The sequence below is a fragment of the Aspergillus multicolor genome (genome assembly GCF_047715735.1).
Source record: "Aspergillus multicolor strain CBS 133.54 unplaced genomic scaffold BDW74scaffold_16, whole genome shotgun sequence".
In the NCBI taxonomy this organism is placed as follows: domain Eukaryota; kingdom Fungi; phylum Ascomycota; class Eurotiomycetes; order Eurotiales; family Aspergillaceae; genus Aspergillus; species Aspergillus multicolor.
The window spans coordinates 8,041-28,403 of record NW_027395967.1 but is presented as its reverse complement, the minus strand read 5'-3'; the positions used below and the strand labels follow the sequence as shown (position 1 = coordinate 28,403).

Here is a 20,363-nt window from a genome sequence, read left to right as displayed (position 1 = left end):
TAACCCTCCTATTACTTCACAGTATCGTCAGGTCTCGGCGCCTTAGATCAGAGGAGGGTTCTAATGACAAGCAATGAATGACCCACTGCTGACATCCAAAAGCAGTCCCCGAGTTGGAAGTTGCCGAGTCGCCGAATGAACGGGGACCCCCGGATATCATCAATTGTATGACTTTTCGGTTGAGGCAGCTACATGGGAATATATATTTTTATATATCGTGACAAAATGAGGCCCTTCTCCCAGCCACCCTCTGGTTGACATTCCGTTTACCAGAAACAGAAAAGCACACGAACACGCTATTAACCATGGCACCAAACCCTACATTCCACTCCATCCACGACTCCAAGACCGGCACCTGGCAATACATCGTGGCCGATTCCTCCACCTCGACTGCTGTCGTGATCGACCCCGTGCTCGACTACAACGCAGCCACCCAGACCGTGACTACCACGAGCGCGGACGGGATCCTTGCCCTCATCGCAGACAAGGACTACACCATCTCCCATATCCTCGAAACCCATGTGCACGCAGACCACCTTACCGCAGCCTCGTACCTGGCGCATTCCCTTTCCCAAAAACAACAATTCCGCCCGCCCATCGGTATCGGCAAGCGCATCACACAGGTGCAACAGCTGTTTGGGAAGAGGTTTGGCATTTCTGCCGAGGAGTACAAGGGCGTCTTCGATAGGCTATTGGAGGACGACGAGACGTTCCAGATTGGAGAGCTGACGGTAAAGGCCATGCACCTGCCGGGCCATACCCCAGACCATCTCGGATACATGATAGGAGGTTCGACTCGCTAGAACGGCCTCTTTCCCTTTATTGATAGTCCTCACTCACTCTTCATTGATCTAGACAACGTCTTCTGCGGCGACTCCATCTTCCACGTCGACATCGGCACCGCCCGCTGTGACTTTCCCAACGGCAGCGCCCAGGACCTCTATACCTCCGCCCGCAAGCTCCTCAGCTTACCGGACGACGTAAAGATCTGGACAGGGCACGACTACCCACAGCCGGACCGCAAAGAACCTGTGCCCTGGCTGACGGTCCGCGACCACCGCGAGCGGAACCGACTTGTCAACGACACCGTCACGGAAGGCGAGTTCCTGGCTCTACGTCAGCAGCGCGACGCCAACCTTCGGGAACCCCATTTGCTCAATCCGTCGCTGCAGATGAATATACGGGCTGGCATGCTGCCGCGGCCGACGGATGAGGCTGGAAAGAGGCTGATCCATCTGCCGTTGCAGGTTGAGGGGGAGGTATGGTAAGGTTGTGGCATGGGATTAGTATAGTTGTTTATATGGATAAAAACTTTTGAAGCTCATCCCTACCATACCAGTCCGGTCTTGATCTTCATGTGGTTAGCAGCTTTAAAAGAGATCAGCAATGAATCACTATCGATTGTGGTACTTTATCATAGTATACCCACTGGCGAGTCTTTGCTTCTTACCTAATGGATAATAACTTACTATTTCCTTACCTTTGCCGACGTTCAAGGCAAAACGAACTTGCAAGTTACTATGGTAACAAGCATCCATGCTAATGATTCCAAGTTACCTAGGATTATGTATAAAAACATATGTGCGGTATAAACAAGTAAAGCTTCTTCTCATACAACCATGGTGCCTAATTAATCTAGCTATGGAATCAAGCACCCAGCCCAATCGCCAGGGCAATCCCCGCTGCAAACATCAACGCCACAGTGATAATACTGCTCGTGCCCAGCATACTCATCCCACTAATGCCATGCCCACTCGTGCATCCCCCGGCAATCCGCGCACCAAACACCATAATAAGCCCCCCTAAAACCCCTCTCGACGGCGCAATGGCCAGCGATTCCGCGCTCGCCATACCAGCCACCATTCGCGACACAACAAAGCTACTGGCTACAATGCCACCCGCGAAACAAACAGACCTGGTCAGCGGCAGCGCAGGCCTCTGTGTCGCTGACTCTGTCGACCCGCCACTGACACCCCCGCTGAGGAAGCTCCACATCCACCATCCGATATCCTCGTAGCTTGTTGACACGCCCACGGGCGCCTTGGTCATGGCCAGACTCATCAGCTGCGCAAGCCCGATGATAATCCCACCAACAATAGGACTCACAGCTGCCTGTGCGTGTCCAGGGGCGAGATACTCGAGTGCACCAATAAAAGAGACACACATTGCCTGGAACGCCACCGCGGCAGCCCTGGGGCTGATGCCTAGCTTTTCGGGGAGGGTGGTGTCAGCTTGCTTGGTGGTCGCCGTGCAGGCTGACCCGTGTTTGCGGCCCAGAGACCTGGCTACACCTGCGTACAAGAGACCGCCCAAGAGGCCACCGAGCAGGGCGTAACGGCCGGACGAAATGCCCGTACCAACCTGGACGAGGACGGTTCCAGGGCAGGCGCCCGTGAGGGTCATGCCTGCGCCGACCAAACCGCCCCCAATGATGTTGCCGTCGTAGCGCCCAAGCCAGCCGATCGATGAAGAGGGTCGCCGAGCGAGGGAACGTTGGATGGACCGTTCGTAGAAAGAAATGACCAGCCTAGACAAGGTTAGCTGGGTTTCATATGATCCTACGGGGAATTGACGTACGCGCTCGCGGAGCTCGCAGTGAGAAAGACCTTGAGCATGTGAAAGTCCTGGAGCTGCATTTGCGAGATGATGGTGGTGGGCAGGTAGACCCCTGAGAGGGTGAGCGCGGCGCCGAAGAGGGCTCCAGTGATTGTTGACGGTAGCAGATCTGTCATGGTGCTGGAATCAAGAATTGTGATGAGGCAAGACACTGTCAGGCATGGTATGGATGCTTGCAGCAGTCCGTGGGGTTAATATGTCTTGGATGATGAACCACTTCAGCCGCGTTTTCACTTCCCCGAGTCCATCCCCGAGCCGTCGGCGAATGATGGCAGATGAACCAGGCTCGCTGCACGACGCCGTTTCGTTGACGCTACAGTCAGGCTCGTGGCGCGGTGGAGAATCGCCACATCGTTCGCCGTTCACACTGGACTGGATGCCAGACTTCTATCCCCGAAGGTCACCGAGTCCTGGCCTATCAGGTACCTTTCTAGAGCCAGGCAGTAAGCACAAGAGATATACGAACTCTCCCTGCTTCACGCGAGACGCACCAACCTCTTGTTCTTGTTATCATGAAGCCCACTCTGTCCAAAATCTGGTCCTACCTAAATGAAGACATCCGCGAAGATCTCCTCCTTGAATGCCAACTCCTCCTGCTCTCCTTTGCAACGGGCATCCAAGACGCCGCAGCATGGCCCGACTACGCCTGCTTCGCTTCCAACCAAACAGGCAACACGCTCTTCCTCGCGATCGGGGTCGCAGGCCTCGCAAATAACGCCTACAGCTTTTCCAACATTGGCATGAGCCTGGGAATGTTTGTTCTGGGGGGTCTGGTGATGGGCCAGCTGGGAAACTGGTTTGGGGTCCGCCGCCGACTCTGGCTGCTTCTAAGCAGCATCATTCAGACCGTTCTGGTCTTCGTCGGGATGATTGTGCAGTACACTTTGCCGATAAAGCCAGAGGGCCCTGCCGCGCTGGGGGTGATTGCATGTCTGGCGTTCTCGTCAGGGGGCCAGGTGGCGATGAGTCGGTCGTTGAAGATCACGGAGATCACGACAGCCATGGCAACGGCAGCGTATGTGGACGTGGTGGTGGACCCGGGGTTGCTGAAGGTACATAATCGGCTGCGGGATCGACGAGTGATGTTCCTGGTCATGCTCACCGCGGGCTGCTTTGCGGGCGCATTTGCTCAGCGGGCGGTTAATTCATCGTTTGCACTGCTGTGGTGTGCAGTTGGAAAGACAGTGGTGACGGTGTCGCTGCTGGGGAATAGACGTATCGAGCGGAGACAGTCTAACAAGTGATTCCTTCACGTTGGTACTATACCGCATGTTCCTGCCCGGTGCTTCATGAACTCATACTCGTAAGCCGTACATGGAGAGCTGAGACTCTGGGTATCTGCATTGTTCTTGGGGGATGTTGGAAGTTCTGAGTAGCTTTAAGAGACAAAAAGGATTGCATTCTATTGCGGTGATAGGATAGACATTGAAACTATATATCCTGTAGCTGTCCTCAATCACGCCCTGTGATAAAATTGCTAAGCCCACTCCGAAAATCTATGATATCCTGGTTTTCCTGTACTGAGGTTGGAAAATACACAACCGACAACAGATACTCCCATGGGTCTTGTTTTTGCTTTCCAACCAACAAGCGTGAAAGGGAAGACGGCTGCCTTCCCTTGTATAGGTATCTCTACTACTCGCAGCCGTCTACCGGCACCCGTCAATGAAATCCGGGAAACCGCATCGCACCCAGTCTCGCCAGATCATTCCACCGATGCTCCTTCAGGAGTTTTTCGCGGTGCTTTCTTGCTTCCGCTTCTCCCATCGGCCAACCCTCTGTACCCTGAATGATCTGATCCACCAGTTCCCACGGAAAGCCAGCCGCCGCAAGGTCGTTGCTCACTGCTCCTGCCCACCAGTCATGCTGCTGAGGCGGGACATTGCGAGTCGAACATATCCGGCAATGGGGGTCTACTAGATATAACTTGATATAACGATAATGATCGGGGCGCGTCGGATCAGCCAACTGGAATGGTTCGGCCCGGTTCTCTATTACATTGGGGAAGGTGACTAGTCGTCCTTGCGGTGTAGCGATGGATCCGGTGTCCTGGTGTCTCTTGATTGCCTGGCGATCAAGAAATAGCTCCATTGGTGCATAGCCCAGAATTGCCTCAATCGCTGCGATCTCTGTTCCCAGCGATGGGCCGTATCAGAAGTGGTGGTGGTAGTCTCCCCCTGTGATGCGCCACCTGGCATACTGGTAGAAGTAATCGTGGAGGCTGACGCGTTGTCGGAATGAAATACGTGGCTCGGAGATATTCTGCACGTCGTTTGCGAGGACTGCCACGGCCGCTTTACGCTCGTTCAGCTGGCCCTCGAGCTGCCACTCGATCCCTGGGTGTTCCGGAGTCTCTGGCGTAAGCTCGATGCTCTTCATCTGGACAACCACCTGCAGCCCCTGCCTTCGGAAAGTGTCTTGCAGGTGGATGGTGTATGGCTCGTGGGGCTGGGTGACTGGCTCGAAGGACCAATGACGGGGCCAGTGCTTCGTTTCGCGGACCATGTCGATAATTGCTCTATCGTGGTGTTGATTGCCTTCCACTCTTCATAGCTAAAGGCAGTTCCAGGCTCAGGGTGCTTAAAACGCAACAAGCGACGCTGTTTATGCCGGATTGCTTGCCATGCTTTATGGGCGATGTTACCCAGTCATCCGGAACGTCGATAGGAGTCGATGAGCCCTTTTCGGGGAGCTCTAGGTACTCTCGGGCTTGTTCACAGAGGTCTTAGTCAGGGGGTGGCAGTTCCTTGTCCTCCTTCCCCTGGACATGGCTCACAGCCTCCAGTGCCGACTTGGCCTTGCGATATCTTGCTCTGCCCTTCTCCGTTTGGTCGCCCATGCTCGCCTTCATTGCTTCCCTCGCCTGGTGGTACCTCCTCTTCTCCCCTTCACTGGGCACATCAAAAGCGAACAGCGACGAGGGAGACTCATTCTCCCACTCCACACCGTACGTGATGATCCGGAGCGGGATAGGCCCCAGCTGACTGTCATTGAGGGTATCATCCCAGCCTCGCTTCTCTTGAATTAGACAGTCGTTCCACGACTGTAAAGCCAGTGAGACCGTCTTCTCAATGGAATTGTACAGACGCGTATGCCGAGGATGCAGATCGTTGATGTACGAGGTGATTCTCACGTCGGTCGCGGTTTGGCCAGCAAAGGCCACCTCACAGGGCACCTCACAGGGCAAGCACTGGTAGTTGGAACTCCAGCAGTAGAATTCAATACGATCCGAGTGGGAATGGTATACATCAACGCCGTGAGGTAGAAACCGCTTCTCTTCGACCTGGCGCTGAACATACGCAGAGCTCACCCGTTGGTCACTATGTGGAGGTGCGACTTTGGCCTGCTCATAGCAGTTCAAGATGCTGTCAGCCCGACTCTTCCTCCTTCAGTCAAGACCAAACTTTTTCCATAGACCAGCGGGTATAGCGAGGGGTCAACCACACTTGGCTTCTGCCCTTGCTCCGCTCGAATTCCTGCAGCCAGTCCATGGACAGCGGGGGTGTCTGACTTACAGACGCAGGAACCAGTGTTGAGGACTCTGATGTAGCCGTGCTCGCGATAATATGCGGCTTTGTCGTACAGCTTATCAATGCACCAACTCCACGCCTTGTCGCTCATGAGTTGTGTCGAAGCAAAGATGTCTTCGCGCCAGTTTGAGACAATGGTGTCGAAAATCGCACTATCCCATCCCGGACGGTCGGTAAGTTGGTTCATTACCGCTGTCATTGCCAACTCCCGGGCAGTCACAGCAGGAGCTTGTCGCCACTCGAATCCGTGGGCGAAGCGGGCGTCAGGGTCAAGTTCATAATGGATAGGGATGTCCCCAAAGCCTGGAACCCGGAGAGCGCCAGAACCGCTATTGTCGAGGAAAGCAGGGCGAGCCATTGAGAAACGGAGGACAACTGACGGGGCGAAGTCGTAGTGGGGGCTTCGCTTTGTCGGTACAAATGGCATTTGGTAGTGAGTCATCGTCCGAATCAAGGTTGCTCCAAGCTAAGCATCTGCATCAGCTAACCACTACCATAAGCATTACATCGGATATTGGGGCAATGCCCTGTACCCGTAGCCTCATCTCTACCTATATTTGGCCAAAGGGTGCAGAAACTACAACCCAATGCGCAACAGCTAGATGGGGTATACACTCATCAAAATGTATATTAAAACTCACGATATCTACACCACACCAGCCCTACCGTACCATACCACCCTATTCCCTCGTTTATCTCTATGGCACATGGCTATATACGAAATTGTTTCTCTATTCTCGCCAACGGAATGACCTTCTCACTCGACGATCTTTAGGGTGGCATTCCGACGCGCACTCCAAATCTCATCACCAGCCTTGAGCGGGTTTCCAGAGTCCTCCGCAATTACCAGATGCTCACCGCCGTCCTCCGTTTTGATGGTCCTAAGCTTGGTCGCTGGCGTGCTGTAGCCCGGATCAAGCTGGAGTCCTCGGCCGGCGATGCTTCTCTTGCCGTCCACGAAGTTTCCGGTGGGATCGAGGAAGAACTCGCCCCCGTCGTTGGTGCAGGTGGGGTTGTCCTCGCAGTAAGACCTAAGAACAGGTATCGGGTCAGGGGCAGTGCTGGGAGGATATAGTAGATGACTTACGCTCCCTTCCAGTTCTCGATCGTGATGCCAAACGTGTCGCCGTCGTTAATGGTGCCGTAGAAGTTCGAAAGCTGGCCGCCCTCGCCTAGAACTCTGTTAGAATGCGGACGGGTGAGGGGGCAGGTCGATATACTGCTGTTCTCCGATGAATCAACACAGCGCAGGCGTGCGCCGGACCCGCCTTCCTGCGTACTCGCAAACGGGAACTCGTCGCATGAGTTGCCGAAGCTCGAGTACGACAAGCTGGTGTCGCTACAGGGGGTTTTGCTGCACCCCGACGCCCGTCTCCGCGGGCCTCGGTTGGATGTGTCGGCGTCGTAGGTGAACTGCTGCCCTGCGCCACCGCGGCATTGCGCGTAGAAGCAATAGTTCTGACAGGTTCCTAGGGCATTGGTGCAGTCCCAGTCGAATGTGGCTGCCTCAACAGTCAGGGCTCCAAAGAGAACGGGGAGAAGGACACGCATGGTCAGGGATAGCTTGCAAGGCAGGAGGATATGACTCTTACTCGGGGTAGAAGGAGGTTGAGGTTGATGATCAAGAGACCATGTTGTAGTGAGCAGTTTATATACATTTCCGGACTCGGCACAGCCGGATACTGTACTCGCTAAAAATCTGTGATAAAGATGCATACGGCCCCCAAAGCCTTACTCGATGTATACCTTGAGACATGACCAGGGGCACGCCCTGCACTGCCCTTCCTAAAACATTGGTTGATATTCGCCCCGTAAGCGCTAAATCTGTAAGCTTTCGTCAGTACATTGCACTGTGCCCGGGTGATAGCACTCAAGCAGGTTCTTATTGCAGCGATCAACAGAGATAAATGGTGTAAAACGGATGCCGCAGGGACTGCTGGTGCTGAAACCTGACTCGGAGGCAGGCTGTGCCCGACAGAAGAAAAAGAAAGCATCACATACCCTACTATCGTAGCACGGGGGCATTACGCAACGCTCAATTCTATGGTAATCTTACCCAAAACATGAGTACCGCCGTGGGACCCCGGACACAAACATCTGGAGGCATACACTATGCACTTGGTATCGCGGGCGTTGCTGAAGAACGAGAAGATATATTGAGACTCCTGGTTATTATGGGAGCATATTGTGACAGGACTGTTCAGGAAACTGCCTACGACATATTGCGGTGCTCTATCTCAAGGCTAAGATGCAGCCTGGTAAGTCTAAGATAAGCTGAGAACTCGGTTTCGTGTAAGTGTAACCAAGAAGGGGGAGCAGCGCGAGTGGGAGTTGACAAAGTTAAACAGTAACGTCACCTTACGTGGGGGGCATAGAGTGAAAATGGCTCAAGGCGTATTTCAGGCGTGCCATGAGCCTCTTCCTTCGCCCCATTTTGCATCTCGCTTATGCAGCTCCATCACGGACCGGGCCTGTGGGATTGTCGATCGGCCGTCTAGAACCGGTTCTTGGCCCCAGAGGATGACGTAGGCTGACACCCCCTCACTCCCTACATCTACCCCCCTTCATGATCACAGCAAACCCTCAATTCAGCACCGTAACTCAGAATACGAGAACCTTCACTCACCGAGCACAAGACTTACAATGAGCCTGATTCCTATCATCTGCACCCACGAGGTGTCGTCCAAGGTATGGAAAACAACGGTATATTGTGCTGAAGCAGTGGAATGTTGACGGTGACAGGTCCTCTCGTCCATTCTTTCCACGGCTTATGAAGCGGCCAGCCAGATTGACTCACCTCCAAGTCTTATTCTTCTCACAACAAGTGACGGCGACGAACTCCGCAAGTACACCAAGGACTCCGTCACGAACCCCCCGGTTGAGAGCTTCCAATCTCCATTCCTAGACTGGAAGCACAAAGATATCGCGAAGTTCCTGCAGGAGAATACATCCAAGACCGTGATAGACAGGACCACCTTTCTCGTTGCTGACCAGCAAACGATAACCGATGAGGATACGCTTCTTCTGGTCTACAGCATCGAAGGCGATCTCGAGACATTGCGGCTTTCAGTCGAGTTTGTAAACAGCCAAGCAGTGTCAGTGTCAATCGCGACCACTGATCTCGCTGAACTGCGAAGCTTAGCTGATGAGGATGGAGTGTACAGAGGAGGTCCGCAGAGACCGCCGCCCAAGAAGGGTGGGAAGGCACCCAGGAAGCAGCTTAGGCTGTCTCATACCTTGAACCATGAGCTCTGTAGTACCATGGGCCCGGATAAGGGGTAACCGTGGCGTTGTGGCGGACTTGTACATAACATAACGCGAAGATCGAAGCCTGGTGAATGACCAGTGGTTTCAGAGCCCTAGGCAACTATATGCGTATTAGAACAAACGTATACGCCAGGGATAATCTTCGGACATCAAGAATTATCACTCGTGAAGATCTCCTCATTCCTTTATCAATGTGGCCAAGAGCAGTAAGATGGGCGGCGCCGATGAGATGGGCATTTATGCCGTCCTTGTCGAGCGGTGGTGTTTGACACAACCGAGGTTCTACATCGCCTGAATTAAGGACCCAGCTGCATGGCATGATAGTGAAGCCTGCTGGCTCAGCTTTTTAAAATGGTGGGCTGGGAAAATCGATCGCGACTGGCGTCGTGAGGGAATAAATGCTACCATAGTATGGTACCTAGGTAGATACCATACATAACTGGGGTTCCTTTCAAGGCTGCTGACGGACAGAGCAGACACTAAAGACGGCCTGCGGGCCGTATCATGCGTATGCTCCGACAACTCCTGCAGATTTGCATAAACATGGCTGGTGGAAAGTCCGGGGTGCTTGGGGTAGCTTGAGGCTATTCCCTAACGAGCACGGATACACCATCTTGGCAAGGCACACCCTGGTCCCTCCACGGCCTTATGGTCCGTATGGCCGCATTCAAGATAAAGGCAAGTAAGCAGATAGCATATCTTCGTAGTTAAGGGCATCCTAGCCGAGATCTTGTGACCGGCAAGTGCTTCAGTCGCGGAGATCCAAGATGGGAACGGAGCACCTCCCTCAACTATATATCAGTAGGCATTGAACTCTGTTTCTTGTACCAGGGACAATGCAGTGGCACTGCTGTTCCAATTCAATCATGAAGAGACAGGTTCTTTCACTGTTTACCTTAGTGGGTGCTGCTGCGGCCCAGAGTGCTGCGTACGGGCAATGCGGAGGGAACAACTGGTCAGGCGCCACCACCTGTGTCTCGGGATATGTCTGCACATACCAGAACGAGTGGTATAGTCAATGTCTTCCAGGTACGCCACTCTTGCTCTGCCCGCCGAATGAACACTGACCTCAATTCCAGGAACTGTAACCTCGTCTGCTACCTCTACCACCCTCACCACGACAACACGAACAAGTACAACCTCGACCACGACGACTACAAGGACCCCAGTTCCTACGTCGACTGACTTCCCATCAGCCAGTGGCTTGAACTTCACCATCGATGGGGTCACAAATTACTTTGCCGGCTCCAACTCATACTGGATCAGCATGCTGACCAATGATGCGGACGTCGACCTTGTCCTGGACCACATTGCAGACTCTGGACACAAGATTCTCCGGATTTGGGGCTTCAACGATGTCAATACCGAACCTGGGACTGGGCAGGTTTGGTTCCAGAAGCACTCGGGCGGTGTCTCAACCATCAATACCGGACAGTACGGATTGCAGCGCCTGGACGCTGTCGTCAGCTCTGCTGAAGAGCGCGGTGTCAAGCTAATTATCAACTTCGTCAACAACTAGGACGACTATGGCGGTATGACCGCGTACCTTAATGCTTATGGTGGCACCACAAAGACCGACTGGTACACCAACGCCAACATCCAGGCTGCGTACCGGACATACATCAAGGCCGTCATTGACCGCTTCATTGACTCCCCGGCCATCTTTGCTTGGGAACTAGCCAACGAACCTCGCTGCAATGGCTGCGACACCTCTGTTCTGTTTGATTGGATCTCCGAGACCAGTGCTTACATCAAATCGCTCGATCCACTGCACATGGTTGCAATTGGTGATGGTAAGTCCTGGTGCCCTCGATCGTAAGTCGGAGCTGACGCGATTGGTAGAGGGCTTCGGCCTAGAAGAGGGTTCTGATGGAAGCTACCCTTTCAGTTTTGGTGAAGGACTCGACTTTGCTGCGAACCTTGCCATCGACACTATTGACTTTGGCACTTTTCATCTCTACCCAGGCAGCTGTGAGTATTCATTTCCCTTGTATTATCATCGAAAGTCTCCGAGCTGACACGCTTCAAAGGGGGAGTATCCTACGACTGGGGCAATCTCTGGGCCAGAACCCACGGTGCAGCCTGTGCAGCGGCCGGCAAGCCATGTTTGTTTGAAGAGTACGGCGCACCGTCGGATCACTGTGCGATCGAGGTCCCCTGGCAGACGACTGCTGTCAGTTCGACTGGAATTGCGGGTGATCTCTTCTGGCAGTGGGGAGATACTCTCAGTTCCGGTCAGACCCACAACGATGGCAACACCATCTACTATGGCTCAGACGAGTATACTTGTATGGTGACGGAGCATATGGAACGCATTGCTGCGAGATAGTGTAGGCGCTTACCATTCGCGACGCACTATGGCGGGTTAGCTGTCTTCTGTTGTTTAATACGTTTAGTTTGTATACCGTTGGGTTGCTCATTGGCAGAGAATAAACACAACTAAATCTTTTATTTAAAACAATAGATGACGCGGCTCTGATTCTTTTGGTAAGATAAAATGGGCGCTCCTTTGGATCCTACATATGGTGATTAGGTCTTTTCCTTGGTTAAGAAAACGGGAGCTTGATATATCTATAGCAGTCTTCTAGATATGTACTAATCATGACTTAGATCAAGGCACCGCGTCCTCTAGAACAAGCGAACAGAATAGCCATGTCGACCGAACAATTATATGTCAGTACGTGATCTCTCTTATGGCTGAGCTTCTGTAAGGGAGATTTACTACAGACAAAATCCCTGTTTCTCAAGTACCTGAAGCAAAAGTTCCCTTCTCATCCAACAAGTGCAGTTCCGACAGCCGATACCTAGGAAGATAAAAATGAAGCGCAATACAGCCCTGAATGTAGCTCTCCGCATACTCCAGCAATTCCGGTGCCGAGCTAAGGATGGACCTCACATTTCTCACACATTCAACGGTCTTGTTGACCAGTTGCTCCAAAGCATGTTCGATGCTGAGGTCATACGCGGCCGCATAGATGTAGCAGTAATTGTCCCGCTCGTCGGAGGCAATGGACTCCTTGTAGAAGGAGAGAATGTCGTTCACGAAGGATGTAAACTCCAAGAGGTCGGGGACGGCTTGGACATATTGTTTGAGATAGATGTCCTCTAGGAATTTCGTTTCGGGAAAGAGAAAGCTCGAATATGGTGCAGCCACCCCCGTTTTGATGCGCAGATAATTCGGGAACTTCTTTGCAGACCGGTGGATCTGAAGATGACCGGCGCTTTCGACCTCGAACACGGCCTCCGTAATAAACTCGAGTGTGCCGCTCAGTATCGTGTCTGCGCTGTGCCTTCCATAAAACGTATCAAGCTCTTTCAGGACGTTTATCCATTCCTTTAGCACCAGGGGCTCTTGCGGCTTGGCGAGTAGTAAATTGCGACCGAAGTTTCTGAGATGCTCGACAAAACCCCCTCCGAAGTCATCGACGAGATAAAAGTAAGTCGTGTACAGGGCAATTAGTTGCTGCAATTCCGGGTCATGCCGGCTGAAGACCAACAGTGCAACGCCAACAGACTGTTTGGCTATTTTGGTGACCTTTTCGACATCAAGGCCTTGCGCATATGCCACCTCGAGAGCTTTGTTCACAACAAATCGCTCAAGCACTGAATTCGATGGAAATGGAGGTAAAGACACGACGACATCTTGGACAAATCTCCGGGCTACACTCTGAAAGTGATCCTTGGTAGACGCAAGTGAATCTGAGAACGAGGGGGACATTTCGAATAGCTGGACACGAGAGCAAAGCAATTCTAGCAACTCTGGCTTGATGGGAGTCCGAAACTGTGATCGAGGACGATATTTATATTGGTTCATGAGACTCTGGTAGCGGTCGGGGCTGTCAAGTATCACGCAGCATATGAAAAACATTACACATTTCAGCTAAATGAATCAAACGCCACCTTGCCAAGCGGTGTCTGATTCATACCTGACTCAGGTCCCTGCAATATCGTCTTCGAGGCCTTGAGGTTTGCCGTCAGGTTCGAGACAGTATCCCTGAAAGAGTTGATGCTTGCCGTCGCTAAACGACCCGGCCATGATTACGCATGCTTATGGCGAGTTTAGCGATAAGTGACCAACGGCGAAGTCATGCCCTAACCCCAAGTTGCGTTCCCAGTCTTCATTTCACCCACGGGAACCATCAGTTGGTAATGTGCCCAGGTTGTGCCGTACCAAGCGATGCGCCCGGATTGTGTACTTTTCAGCCCAGCCACGTCCACAGACATCGGGTGTTCGGCTACAATCACCAGACAAATGTAAAGGATCCGCACGTATGTCCTATGATAGATCAGAAACAGAATTATTCCTCAGCTGTGCTGCTAAAGGTAACTATCGCTTGATCGGAAACTGTGAAATGGTGGGATCAAAAGCGGAACGTAGACGTTCAGCTGATCTGTATAGGCCTTATTAGTCGGCGGTTTATGGTTCTGCTTTTATTCTGCGATTCAACAGTTTGGCTGGCTTAGATACCCGAATTCCAACGTGCCGCTGTCCGTACGTTGCCCTACGATATATATTAAACTCCTGATCGTGATCGTGACCGTGAGCATGAGGCCGTAACGGGGTCCCGACCAACAACCGTAACCCTAAGTCCACCATTCAATTTTTAGATAACTCACACGAGAGTAATGGACGGCGCGATCGGGACGAGGAAAAGACTTGGAATTAAAAACCTTAGCCCTGCTTAAAAGCCGCGTCCCATGGCTTTAACAACAACAATTGGATCTATAGTTCAAGGTCTCACACGGCCGTGGCTGGCAACCGAACAACCTAGCACCATAAATCTGCATCATAGCACTCATGCTGTATGGGAACTGTGGCGGAGCTGTCGTCGTGTGCTTGCGGCCACCGTAACCCCGAATATCACTGGTGACTACCAAATGGTTTAAACTGTGTGCAGTATTTACCTTCTATACGATTCCCTGCAGCCAAGCGACCATGGTAAATCCATCACACGCTATTCTCCCAACTATATACTTCTTGTTACGTACGACAGGCCACTGACGCCCGGGAATGAGGACGAGATGGACCAAACTCGATGAACCACTTGGAGAAATGATACCGACCACCAGCCACGTTTCTAGCGAGATAGGTAGAGCATTCTCCCTGGTGGACTACCTCATAGGAAGATTCGGTCGGTGATGATTGCATTGGGTCGCCTTTTGGGACTGGACGACAGCTTCCAACTTCCATACACCAACGAATCCATCAACAACGCGCTGGGTACGACCAATACCCAGGGTATTGATTGTCGGAGGATTTTGTAACGCGGAATGATGTTGCCCCGCACGCAGCCATTTTATGCTCGCGCTATGCAGGCAGATCGAGTCATAAATCAAAAATACTTAGAGGGTCTCCAATCAAAGTGCTCCGTCGGAGATCCACTGACTGGACACGATCCGCGGTGCTTTGTCACCTTCTGCTTCAACTCTTAAACTCCCATTGTGCCCCGAAGCGTCCCAAGTCTGGAAAGAGCCCCCGTCTTGATCTGTCAGGATGAAAGTGGCAATTGTTGGAGCCACCGGCGAGACCGGGCGGTCCGTTGTGCATGGGCTGCTCAATGCAGCCGACCACTTTGTGGGTATCCTGTGTTCTAGCTCTTAAGCTCCAAGAAACTGACACATGGATGCCTCTATAGGAGATCACCGCCCTGGTTAGGGTCGCGTCTCTGACGAAACCAGCTGTGAAGAGGCTTGGAGACCGCGGGGTCAGGATCGTCGCCGCCGACCTTCAAGGCCCCTTGGATGACCTTGTCAAAATCCTGCATGATATTGACGTGGTAATTTCTACCATTCACTACCAGTCATTGACCGAGGAAATCGCTTTGTCGACTGCAGCCAAGGCCGGGGGGGTGCAACGCTACGTGCCCTGCTTCTGGGCGACCGTCGCACCTCGGGGCGTCATGCAGCTGCGTGATGCTAAGCAGGAGATACTTGATCATGTTCAACGCCTTCGACTTCCATACACCGTGATCGACGTTGGCTGGTGGTACCAGATCACCCTTCCACGTGTTCCTTCCGGTCGCTTCGACTATGCACTGGCCATGGCGCAGAACATGTTTCTTGGTGATGGAGACGTGCCGTCTGCCTTAACTGACATTAGTGACGTCGGTCTCTATGCTGCGAAGATTATCAGCAATCCCAGAACCCTCAACAAGAAGATCTTTGCCTACACTGAAAGTTTCACCCAAAACGAGGTATTCCGCTTGGTCGAAAAGGTCACTGGAGAACAACCAGAAGCGATAAAGGTACTTCAATGTCAGTGGCTACCGTATTCTCTCACTGACCTTGTCTGTCAGGTCTCTGCAGCTGAAATCGAGACCAAGCTGGCGGAGGTCAGGCAAGTGAGCGGCGGTATTAACCAGGCACGAGCCCAGTACGAGTACTTCAACTCGTGGGGCATCAGGGGCGACAACACCCCCGAATGCGCCAGGTACCTTGGCTACCTCGTTGCAGACGAGCTCTACCCTGACTTAAAGGGTCGCACTCTCGAGAGCTACATCCGGGAAGTGCTTAGTGGACATGCATTAAGTGTCTATAGTGCCTGATCTTATCGTGGACATGGCTACGATGTGTCTATGAAGCATTAAGAAAATTGCTCGTACACTCACGGTGACCACAGTCCATTTTATACAATAGTCCAACTTCTAGTTACCATGGAAGCGTAGTGACTACAGTAACGGAACAATAACTTACTTCGTTTTACTTGTCTCTATAATTTTGGTATCAGCCGGTCCTTGTACAAAGGCCTCCGTCGCCTCTCGCTCCTTCCGCTCTTTCTGCCCTTCGATCTCCGTTGCTGCTACTCCTGCTATGAGACTATCTATATCCCTTGCCTTCACATTTCCTTGGAGGTCAAGCGACCCGAGCACGTCTAGCATTCTGACCACCTCCGGATCTTTGCTGTCCCTCACCTGCTCAATAAACCATCCCATCCACCAGTCATGGTCCCAGTCGGGGTCATACTCGTCATTACACCACAAGCAACGCTGTGCCGGACAGAAGAGTAACAGCTTCTGCAACTGACGCAGATTATCACGTGTCGATTCTCAAAGCAGTAGAATCCGGGGGGGGCAGAACCCACTGGACAAGGGTAGATGGATGACATTGTGCGGATAATGCGGACTTGATCAGGGTGATAATGGAGACTGCTGGATTGAGGGCTTAATGCTGCACCAAGTGCTAACTCCACACTTTATAGCACGTATTGTCTGTCCTAGTTTACAAGATCAAAAGACGGGAATTTTTGTAAGGCCCATGACATTGTACATAGCCCTTCCACGAGAACTTAAGAGATATCCGCGGAGGATCTTCCGCGGATAGGCTGAGTTAGCACGGGTGCTGACTTAGCGTACACAGAGGATAACATAATTCCCGGTTAGTTATTTCTTCCTAATTAGTTAGTTATTTTCCCTAATAAACTTATCGCGTATCCTGTCTTTATTTTTAATTAACCACCATGCCACTAAAAGCGTGTAAAAAAATTAAAATTTAGTTAAGTAAGAGGGCAGAATTACCTGCATAATATAAAGTTTAAAAAATACTTAAAAATTACACCCGCAGCATGTGCATATAATATTTTTATAAATATACTTAAAGGAAGATTAAAGGGCTAATAAAGTTAAGTAAAACTTTATAATCCCAGGCATTAACTTCCCCTGCAGTAAGAAGAGGTCTTAATAATATAAATAGTATTACTTAGTATATATAAAGCAGCCCTTAAGCCCTGCAGAGTTTATAAAATAGCCTAAATTATTTATAATACTAATTTCTTAGCGCTGTATCTGCTTATTTAAAAAAAACTATATTTACTGATGTGACGGTTAAAAAGGTGCCAAAAAGGGCTGCTTTGGCGGCTGTTTTTAGCGTCCCTTTAACCAGCCACCCCTACGAAATCACGTGTACATATTCCCACGACCAGGGACGCTTTCCTCCACGCAGGCCATGGTTTCTAGTTCCTGGCGCTAACATCAACAACTCAGCAAGTTGCTTTATTTAAATACCCTCTTCTTTCCAGAACAAATATCAACCATGTCCTTCTTTTCTAACTTCTATCTCTGGCTTTCTTCTCCACCCTTCCTACCACATTCCCTTCCTAAATCTGTTTATTGCTCGCAAGCATAATAATGGCAGCTTGCTCCCAAATAGTCAAATATAACAACAAGCGGGGTCAGAGCAATAATAATACCAGCTCTGACATAAGCAAGGTCCTTTCAGATATCAAATCTGATAGTGACTCTAACACTAACGCGGAACTTGATAGCAAGGATTTAGACAGCGATAACAGTGATCCTAATAATAGTTTTCATGATAAGGGCCAGCTATCTCGAGAAGAACACTTGGCCAAAGTAGACCGCTTGGATATCTCACAACTTCGGCAGAAACGGTACGCCGATGGCACCACGGAAAGGTTAGATGAAACCCGGTTATATTAGAAGAGGTAGGTAAGCATTCTTTACCTATATACTATACAAAGCTTATTAGTTATTCCTTAATAAATATTACCAGTATATTGGTGTTAATCCGGTACTACACTGGAAGTTAATCTTAGATTCAGAAGAGACGGTCTGTTTCCTATATGGATTATTTAGTTGGAGGTGTGATATTTGTTGTGGCAAGAATAGTTAACACTGCCCGGGTATTAAAACCAAGAGCTTGTTAAAGACATTTTAGAAGTGGTGGCATCTTATTCTTAAACAAGAAACAGCCTCAGGGCTAAGCAAAGAAATCCAACGCAAAGTAAAAGATATAAGTAATAAAGGTTTTTAGTACTCCACCTAGAAAAAACCAGTCTCTAATTTCCTGCAGGTTATTGCACTTGTGGCTAAGGAGAAGGAGCTCGAACTTGTCAGGAAACCAAAGAAGAACATGTATATTAAAGATATTGCTAAGTTTGCACGTGTTTTTTTAACTACCACCGAAATGACGTTTGCCTGCGGCTGGTAATGTATTCAGATACTTTTCTATTGCCAGCTTGCAGCTTATACCACAAGCCGTCCGGGGGCGCTTTTACACCTTCGCTATCGGGATATAGGGTTAAAATTCATTCGGGATCCCCAAGGCAGACGACCTCGGCTGTTTATTTACCTCAAACCAGACTTCACAAAGAGATTCCTCGGAAAGAAAGCTCCGTAGGTGTTATTAATCTAATGGCTCCTTGGGGACTTGCACTGACTAAAATGGTTAGGAATAAATTCAAGATCCCAGAAATTATATTTAACCCAAGCCTGACTCTTAGTCCGCATGTGTATTTGCTGAGTATGCTCTTTCACATCCAGGCCTTTAAAAAATTTTCAAAGACCGGGCCAGTGCTGGATTCTCCGGAGAAACTATACAGCCTTAATGTTCCAGATGGCTTGGGCCAGCAACCACTGCCGTTAAATAACAAACTATTAGACAAGTTCGTGTTTTGCCAAGTAAAGCGCGAACCCACCGGATATTAAATTAACTTAGACAAGCAAATGACGCCGGCTATGCTAGGATCCAGGTTACGCTAATGTGGTAAGATCACAGGCTTTGATTAGATTACCCACCTATATAACCTCTGATACGCTGGAGCCAAGGAATTTAATAATAGCAGTAAGTATTCCTTGATCCTAATTCCCTTGCTTGGCGGATAGCTAACCTAATAGATAGATAAGGTAACAGAAGCCTTGCAGAATGTTATTCTCTAGCACGCGGATATTTGTACCTTTGTCCGGCATTATGAGGTGGATGTTAATATTGATGTTTAGGGCATTATCCGCAAAACAGGGTCCCAGATATTATTAGTCCGGTTTGCTTGTTTATTTAGTGTGTTAATTAATCCAGATTGGCTGTTCAGGCTCACTGCCGAAGAATCCAAGGCTATTAATATGCTCCCGGTGGTGCTCGCCCGGCAGGAAAAGGTTAACAAACGCAAGTAAAAGTGGGAAAATTATAAAGCTATGCCAGAACATGCTAATAACTCTGTTAAGGTATAGAAGAAGCTGGAACTTCTCAAGAACCAGAAGATGGAAGAATATAATATTACTGTTTGTGAATTGTGGAATAAGAAACAGCAACAGCGGAATAAATAAATACAGGACAAATTAGAGCGCTATAGGAATAAGTAACCCGTGATTAACCTTGAACAGCAATTAGCAGGGAAACTGGTAACTGCCAAGGTAATAAATACTCTGGAGCATAAGAGCTCCATGGCTCCACAACACCTGGCGCTAATTAATGCCATGTTAACTATGCCGGGTACCACTCTTAAAGAGGAGTACCAGCGCCGGCTTAATGCAATTAACATAATAAATGCATTTTGCTCCGTGGAAGAGGGACAACCCACGCCTTAAACCAGCTAATCTTGCCGCTGGCCCGCACCTAATAATAATAATAATAACAAATTTGATACTCCTGCCAAACGGCAACAGCACGTGTTAAAAGATAATACCAAGATTGCCCTGCGCCAAGCAATAAAATCCGTGCGGATCAAGAATCTAAAAAAGCAGCCCATGATCTGCTTTCTTTGCCTGGGGAATCCTAACCTTCCGCTTAAGGAACAGACTGCGAAACATACAACACCTGGTTTTCTTACCAGACATTTTCTACGGAAGCATATTAAACCCCCCTGGCCGAACAGTGGAGTTTAATGCAATATTTGTGGGAAGGAGTCGCTGGCACGGAAAGCTGATTTTTTAAATCATGCTGAACACCGCCATGGAACAGTTGTGCGAGGCCCAACTTAGGGGAAGCTTGCACAAGAATGTCTACAAGTTGTTCTTGGCAATCATTGATGATTTTCTAGTTTTACAATTCAAGGTCTATGTTCAGTAGGATGTACAATAATAATAGTTTTGTTCAAGAACTTTCCCAGTACGTGAGTCATAAACCTTAAGAATTTAGCTGGTAGTTGCTTTAATCCCATAGGTGTAATAACCCATTTGTATAATCCTATATTTGTTAGGAATATAATTTTATAAATATCCT

General features: G+C 50.1%; 11 protein-coding genes across 11 annotated transcripts; 7 read left to right on the top strand and 4 right to left on the bottom strand.

Annotated features, from left to right (window-relative positions):
• Nucleotides 1–305: 305 nt before the first annotated feature.
• BDW74DRAFT_168491 (MBL fold metallo-hydrolase) lies at nt 306–1,268 on the top strand (the record flags this gene model as incomplete). Its single annotated transcript, XM_073726838.1, has 2 exons — nt 306–789; nt 856–1,268. The coding sequence occupies 2 exons, from the start codon at nt 306–308 to the stop codon at nt 1,266–1,268; spliced, it is 897 nt and encodes a 298-aa protein (XP_073582707.1).
• A 304-nt stretch (nt 1,269–1,572) lies between these two features.
• Nucleotides 1,573–2,793, bottom strand: BDW74DRAFT_31352 (uncharacterized protein). The gene is made up of 2 exons (XM_073732497.1): nt 2,578–2,793; nt 1,573–2,527 (listed from the first exon to the last, which is right to left on the bottom strand). Exons 1-2 carry the CDS (start codon nt 2,730–2,732, stop codon nt 1,648–1,650), a joined length of 1,035 nt encoding a protein of 344 aa, XP_073582706.1. The 5' UTR covers nt 2,733–2,793; the 3' UTR covers nt 1,573–1,647.
• Nucleotides 2,794–3,128: 335 nt separating this feature from the next.
• BDW74DRAFT_185713 (YoaK family protein) lies at nt 3,129–4,043 on the top strand (the record flags this gene model as incomplete). The annotated part of the gene is made up of 1 exon (XM_073731090.1): nt 3,129–4,043. The coding sequence occupies one exon, from the start codon at nt 3,129–3,131 to the stop codon at nt 3,858–3,860; it is 732 nt and encodes a 243-aa protein (XP_073582705.1). The 3' UTR covers nt 3,861–4,043.
• A 235-nt stretch (nt 4,044–4,278) lies between these two features.
• BDW74DRAFT_168488 (DUF4246 domain-containing protein) lies at nt 4,279–6,504 on the bottom strand (the record flags this gene model as incomplete). The annotated part of the gene is made up of 6 exons (XM_073726837.1): nt 4,279–4,745; nt 4,863–5,153; nt 5,204–5,216; nt 5,261–5,317; nt 5,393–5,959; nt 5,995–6,504. 6 exons carry the CDS (start codon nt 6,502–6,504, stop codon nt 4,279–4,281), a joined length of 1,905 nt encoding a protein of 634 aa, XP_073582704.1.
• Nucleotides 6,505–6,611: 107 nt separating this feature from the next.
• BDW74DRAFT_154953 (uncharacterized protein) lies at nt 6,612–7,844 on the bottom strand. The gene is made up of 3 exons (XM_073724759.1): nt 7,367–7,844; nt 7,234–7,318; nt 6,612–7,177 (listed from the first exon to the last, which is right to left on the bottom strand). Exons 1-3 carry the CDS (start codon nt 7,695–7,697, stop codon nt 6,904–6,906), a joined length of 690 nt encoding a protein of 229 aa, XP_073582703.1. The 5' UTR covers nt 7,698–7,844; the 3' UTR covers nt 6,612–6,903.
• Nucleotides 7,845–8,749: 905 nt separating this feature from the next.
• Nucleotides 8,750–10,117, top strand: BDW74DRAFT_154947 (uncharacterized protein). The gene is made up of 3 exons (XM_073724758.1): nt 8,750–8,834; nt 8,889–9,835; nt 9,890–10,117. The coding sequence occupies exons 1-2, from the start codon at nt 8,790–8,792 to the stop codon at nt 9,426–9,428; spliced, it is 585 nt and encodes a 194-aa protein (XP_073582702.1). The 5' UTR covers nt 8,750–8,789; the 3' UTR covers nt 9,429–9,835; nt 9,890–10,117.
• Nucleotides 10,118–10,279: 162 nt separating this feature from the next.
• BDW74DRAFT_185711 (putative mannan endo-1,4-beta-mannosidase F) lies at nt 10,280–11,858 on the top strand (the record flags this gene model as incomplete). Its single annotated transcript, XM_073731089.1, has 5 exons — nt 10,280–10,442; nt 10,493–10,899; nt 10,933–11,206; nt 11,256–11,384; nt 11,444–11,858. The coding sequence occupies 5 exons, from the start codon at nt 10,280–10,282 to the stop codon at nt 11,740–11,742; spliced, it is 1,272 nt and encodes a 423-aa protein (XP_073582701.1). The 3' UTR covers nt 11,743–11,858.
• Nucleotides 11,859–12,156: 298 nt separating this feature from the next.
• BDW74DRAFT_179063 (isoprenoid synthase domain-containing protein) lies at nt 12,157–13,131 on the bottom strand (the record flags this gene model as incomplete). The annotated part of the gene is made up of 1 exon (XM_073729350.1): nt 12,157–13,131. The coding sequence occupies one exon, from the start codon at nt 13,129–13,131 to the stop codon at nt 12,157–12,159; it is 975 nt and encodes a 324-aa protein (XP_073582700.1).
• A 1,776-nt stretch (nt 13,132–14,907) lies between these two features.
• BDW74DRAFT_185710 (uncharacterized protein) lies at nt 14,908–15,958 on the top strand (the record flags this gene model as incomplete). Its single annotated transcript, XM_073731088.1, has 3 exons — nt 14,908–14,988; nt 15,050–15,658; nt 15,710–15,958. 3 exons carry the CDS (start codon nt 14,908–14,910, stop codon nt 15,956–15,958), a joined length of 939 nt encoding a protein of 312 aa, XP_073582699.1.
• Nucleotides 15,959–16,167: 209 nt separating this feature from the next.
• Nucleotides 16,168–16,476, top strand: BDW74DRAFT_31303 (uncharacterized protein). The gene has a single exon (XM_073732496.1). It carries the CDS (start codon nt 16,224–16,226, stop codon nt 16,434–16,436), a length of 213 nt encoding a protein of 70 aa, XP_073582698.1. The 5' UTR covers nt 16,168–16,223; the 3' UTR covers nt 16,437–16,476.
• Nucleotides 16,477–17,478: 1,002 nt separating this feature from the next.
• BDW74DRAFT_185708 (uncharacterized protein) lies at nt 17,479–18,907 on the top strand (the record flags this gene model as incomplete). The annotated part of the gene is made up of 7 exons (XM_073731087.1): nt 17,479–17,758; nt 17,895–18,033; nt 18,112–18,149; nt 18,219–18,352; nt 18,404–18,541; nt 18,598–18,826; nt 18,869–18,907. Exons 1-7 carry the CDS (start codon nt 17,537–17,539, stop codon nt 18,905–18,907), a joined length of 939 nt encoding a protein of 312 aa, XP_073582697.1. The 5' UTR covers nt 17,479–17,536.
• Between the last annotated feature and the right edge of the window lie 1,456 nt (nt 18,908–20,363).